At 42.5% G+C, this 5,684-nt stretch overlaps 1 protein-coding gene across 1 annotated transcript in view; it reads right to left on the bottom strand.

Moving 5' to 3' along the window:
• CSUI_008169 (tld protein) overlaps window positions 1–5,680 on the bottom strand; it is a gene marked incomplete at its 5' end in the record, with an annotated part of 8,832 nt that extends 3,152 nt beyond the window's left edge. The window contains 5 exons of the mRNA XM_068068305.1: window positions 406–603; window positions 1,045–1,106; window positions 2,197–2,315; window positions 3,379–3,464; window positions 4,652–5,680. Coding sequence (XP_067919712.1) covers window positions 406–603; window positions 1,045–1,106; window positions 2,197–2,315; window positions 3,379–3,464; window positions 4,652–5,680 — 1,494 coding nt within the window. The remainder of the gene's footprint in view (window positions 1–405; window positions 604–1,044; window positions 1,107–2,196; window positions 2,316–3,378; window positions 3,465–4,651) is intronic.
• Between the last annotated feature and the right edge of the window lie 4 nt (window positions 5,681–5,684).

The following is a 5,684-nucleotide window of genomic DNA, read 5'->3' as shown; positions in this document are numbered from 1 at the left end:
TCTATGTATCTATCTTCAATCTATCTATCTATCTATCTGTGCGAGACACAGCTGCGCCGTCATGAACGGAAGTTGCCGAGAGGGAAGAGAGATAGGAGGCTTCACAAAACTTCTTCTGCCAGTCTCACATCTATCGAAAAGCATACCTAAACTACACATGCGCCAGCAGAGGGCTATAATGAATCTATATATATATATATATATATATAGATGCCCTACATAGATATACAGATGAATAGAGCCAACAGAAATAGAATCACTGGATGTCCACGGACTTCTTCCAGGGTGCCGCCACATGGCAATAGTCGTGAACAACCCCTATGTATATGTATGTAAGAATGAATCTCTATGTATGTACGTATGTATGTATGCATGCATGTACGTATGTATGTGCGAAGTTCCTACCTGAAACGCCTTGACGATAAAATCTTCAGAGCTTGAGAGGATGGGGGAATTGAAGGTAAAGCAGCACGAAGAAGACCCACGTAACAGATCTTTATCGACGCTTATAGCATAATGGCCTCCGCCTCCTATCCCAATTACATCATAATCTGTATAGATGAAATAGTTGTTCATCTTGCTCCATCGATACACATGAATCGACTGCATGCATGCACGCACGCACAAACACGTAGAGACAGATTTCAGAGAGACTCGACAGAAAAGAAAAGAAGTAAGAAAGTAAACAAACAAAGTAGAAAGTCAACATGTGTACTGACCAAGAATCTGTTTCACTCTCGTCTGGAAAAGACACCTACACATGGAGACAGAAGAAGTGGATGAGACAGAGACAGAAGAATAGAGAGACAGATACATTCACAATAGACAGACAGATGGATTCAAGATAGAGAGACTGAAGACAGATTCAGACTAGACAGGTCTAGTCTATGTGTCTGTCAATCTGCCCTATGCATCTCACACCCACAAAGAGGTGTACATACACCTCGGAGACATCCGGTTTCGAGGACACGTATGTTTCACAATCATGAGAAACAAGAGATCAGAAGGGAAAGAAAGAAAAGAGAGAAAGAAAAATCTCCTTACCGCATGGTCAAGATCAGGGTTACTTCCGTGCGATCCTTTGAAAGTAAATACAAACGTCTCCGCTGTTTGCATGCAGTCACACACACACACAGAGACAGATACACAAGTGCATGCAGGCAATCGAAGAATCAAGAATGGAGAAAAAGAAAAGACCGGAGACTTTTGTAGCCTCACGAACTTTCCGAAAGAACCTCACCTAGGTCAATAGAAGCAAATCACGTAGCATCCACAAGAACGTCCGAGATATAGAGAGACAGAGAGAGAAGGATAGATGGATTCAGAGAGCCGGAGGTGTTCGGCTTATAACGGTAAATCACCTCTCTCTCCTTCTTTTTCTCTCTCGATACATTTCTGTAGACACTCTGGTTTCGAACTGTATCTATCAATCTATCTATCGATCTATGTACGTATCTATCTATAATAGAAGTGTAGATATACCCGGATGGCTGTATATCTGTGTATCTAGTAGTATCGACATAGTGAGCTCTGCGCCGCCGCCTATCCTAAGTGAGAGCCTAGCGTGTATGAAGAACTACATACATTCCTCTATATCTATAAATATATATCTATATCTAGATGTATACCTATCTATAGCTAGGAAATCTTTGGAAGACGTGTAAGTAAGGAAGTGAAGAAAGTCTGATCAGTCATGCACTGACGCTCGACGTAGAGTATTTAGCCTGCTTAAGAAGACAGACTCGAACACAGTGAAGAAAAAGAAGAAGACGAAAGAGTGAGAAGGTCAATCAATAAGTAACAGTTGTAGTAGTAGTAGTAGTGGTGGGGAGTGATACAAGAAATCTCTTCTCTCTCTCTTTCTCTCTTTCCATTCGTTGAGCTTTCTTCTCCATCTTTCTTATCTATCTCCATCCATCACCCCCCTCCCCCACTCTCCTACCTCCACCCCTATCTTCCCCCGCTTGAGAAAAGAAAGAAGAGAAGAGAAGAAACACGAGATAACCAACAGATCTCTCCATTTACATCTCTTTCTATGGACATCTCTATGTATGAATCGACGACTCCCTCTACCCCTCTCTATCTATCTAACTATCTATCTTTATCTTGGTCTTTATCCCTTCCTCTCTCTCTCTCTATCGATGTACTTCTTTGTTGTCTGTCTGTGTTTGTATTTCTTTGGTTTTCTGGCCTTACCTGTTCCGTAGTATTTGCTCGCAAGCTGAATTTCATCTAGAAAGGCGCCAAAGAGGACGCCCTTTCCATCTTGGATAAGCAACACACACGGCCCTATATTCGAACAACGACGATAAAACCTACACAACAAAGAAAGAAAGGAAGAAAGAAAGAATGAGAAAGAGTGAAAACGAAAGGAAGAAAGAAAGATGCATATCGAGATAGATAGATAGATAGATGCAGACAGGCAGATAAGTACAGATGCGTAGATAGAAGTAGACATAATGAGAGATATGTAGATGGACATATAGATAAACACACATCTTGGTATATAGTATACAGTTAGATAGATCCGATAATACATAAGAATATGCGGTTGAAGTGGGGTGTTGCAGCAAGGGTAGTGGGGAGCACCTACAGGTGAAATGGTACTACTAGATGTAGCCGCAGTAGTCCTAGTAGTAGTAGTAGAGGTAGCTATAGTAGTAGTGGTAGTAGTAACGATAGTATTCGTAGTAGTAGTAGGAGCGAGAGCGTCATTGATAAATAAGAAACGTAACTAAGGAATGTCTGTGTGTCGCGACAATGGATGGATGGATGGATGGTGTATGGACACTTCTGGACTGGATTGCTCTTCTTCTTCCTGATAATTTGAACGACGCGGGGGGGGGGGATCTCCCTGATGCTCTTCATCTCTCTCACCCCCATGAGAAACAACTCAAAAAGTGAGTTACCTTCTACTCGACACTCCACATGCAACCCCTGAGTATACAAAACGCATGCAAATCCCCCTACCGCCATACATATATCTATACTATCAACACATAGAGAGATGATGATCGATAAGCAGATAGATAGACAGATAGATGAAAGATAGGTCGGTAGTAGACTGAAAATAGATATTCCCAGAAAAGGATGAGGATTCACGAGAAGGTTGGACTATGTGTTGCTCTACATCTATTGTGACACGTATCTAAAGGAACATAAAAAGACAGGTAAAAAAGAAAATACGTACACCTTCCACGTTGTATACAGATGTATCTATACACATATGTATATATAGATCTATATATACACAGACTCCTAAGTCTCTATCAGAAGAGAGACAAACGGACACACAAATGATGGACAGGGGAGCAAATGAGAGAAGAAAGAAGAAGAGAAGGAAAGAAGGAAGAAAGAGAGAGAGAAAGCGAGACTTACGTGTTGAGAGAAATGCCGTGTAATTTATGACAGAAGGCGAGGTACCATTTCTTCATAGTTAACATTAAGGGCAGATGAACAGCTAGCTGTACATACACAACAAAGCAAACATACAGCAAAACAGGAACAAAGAAAAAAAGGAAGAAAGAGTGAAAGAAAGATAGATAGATTAGAGATGGATAGATGGACTAACGATGAATAGGCAATGAAATGGGAAAAGCGAAGTGAAGATCGGTAGATATGAAAAGAGGAAGAAGAGAACATTCCAATACTCAAAAGAAAGAAACGAAAAAGAAGAGCTTTTCTGTTCATAAGTGCCGATCATAGCCGTACATCCTTAAACCTCTCTCTCTCTTTCTCTTCTCTCATCTCCGCCTACATATGTATATGTATGTGCATGCACATGTAGATATGTATTCATTAGTGTGTATCTGCGTAACTACGTGTCATAAGAGGAGGAGAGAAAAGCTGCATTATAGCTCCTCTTGGGGTGGTGTGACTTAAGAAAGAGAGAAGATGCTTGTTTACGAAGAAGGTTCTCTCGATAGACTCACATGTCCAAGAACGGATGAAGAAGAGAAAAAGGAAAAGAAGAGAGGGAGGGAGACAGAGAGAAAAAGCTCAAGATGTGCATGCCCTTGTCTCCTGTATGTCTTTTATCTGAAACACTCTACTACTACCCCTACTACTACTGCTATTTGTCTACACTTCACTTATTTCCCTCTATGCTCTCTTCTGCAATGTGTTGCCAATATAATACATAGATAGGAAGAAGTAAAGAGATACATGTGTACATCGCAGTGAAGAAAAGATGATCGACATAAATTTGTGTGTCTTTGCTTTTTATCTTCTTCTTCTCCTCTATTGTTCATCATTAGTCATGTTACTTTGACTCCTCTTCATGGACGGCAAGACAGGGGAAAGGCAATCATCTCTCTCTTGTCCTATCTCGAATATAAGACGAACCTCCCCCCTTCCCATCCCGATCCCTACATCTCCTGATGTCTACACATACATACATACTCATCATACGTACATCTTCATAGACAAAACATCTTCGTCGTCTCTCTTTTTCTCCCTCTCTTTCTCTTTCTCTCCCCCTCTTTCTCTTTCTCTCCCTCTCTTTCTCTCTCTCTCTCCCTCTCTTTTTCTTTCTCTCTCTGGATACATACAGATACGGTGGGATGTATGTGTGTCTAGATCGACATGCGACGAATCGATAGGCGAAACATCGATGCCACATTTGCTGGTGGAGGAGGAAATCATCTCTTACTTGAGAGACAACGTTGTTATTGAGAAGTGCAGGTGCGCCCTGGGGAATTTCATAGTCAGGAAGAGGTATAGTGAAGAGAGAAGAAGTACTTCCTAGATCTCGATCTCTCGAACGGAAACTTCCAAAGTTGTGAGTTGATGAGAGAGAGTAGGCGTCTCCTTTATTATACATTTCCTCTTGTTCAGGTTCATCGGCATAAACAAGATTTTCTCCACTTCCTTCTTCTTCATCTTCGTCGTCGTATTCTTCCTCCTCCTCCTCCTCATCATCATCTTCTTCATGAGAATCTCTCTTTCTGTTGTCTTCTTCTTCATGGTCGTCTTGCAACTCGAGGATTCCGTCTCTCCCCGGCTTCTTGTCTCTCTCTCGTTCTTCCTCTCTCATCAGCTGATGACTGTCTCCTCCAGGTATCGGAGAGGTAGAAGAAGAAGAAGCATTTCGATGTAGAAGAAAACTGTATCTTCCTCGCGTCATCATTCCCCCCCCCGCATTCTTTGTATCACTATTGCGTCGACCCAGACCCACTGCACCTGTCACAACGTCTGACGCTCTTCGATGGAAATGAGAAGAAGAAGAAGATCCCTGCTGATCGGGGTGCTGATGAAAGACAGGAGAAACAAGGCGAGACGAAAAAGAGAGCGAGGCCGGGCTCGCACTACTGGAGACAGAAGTCTTCGATTTTCTTCGATGCTTTGTCTCATCCTGCCGATGGTGGGTTGCATGCCATAGACCTGTAATGCTATGTCTACGACGATGAAGACCTTCTTCTGCTTCTTCCTCTTCTTCTTTCGTGGGGTTTCTCTCGGGATAGTCATTCTCCGTGGATGAGCGGATTCTAGGAGGCTCATGGGATGATGAGAGACTGCTGCGTCTCTTATGACGTGGAGATGAAGATAGGCGGCTGGGGGGTTGATAAGAAAACGAAGAAGAATCCGCGCGATAAAGACGACCACCATGGGGACGGGCTTGAGGAGAAAGAGTCAACTGAGAAGGAGCGAGCGAAGAAGAAGAAGGAAGACCTGCTTGTCTACGA

Source organism: Cystoisospora suis, assembly GCF_002600585.1.
Source record: "Cystoisospora suis strain Wien I chromosome Unknown contig_4506, whole genome shotgun sequence".
NCBI lineage: Eukaryota > Apicomplexa > Conoidasida > Eucoccidiorida > Sarcocystidae > Cystoisospora > Cystoisospora suis.
Note: the sequence above shows the minus strand (reverse complement) of the source record. Positions and strands in the feature narration are given on the sequence as shown.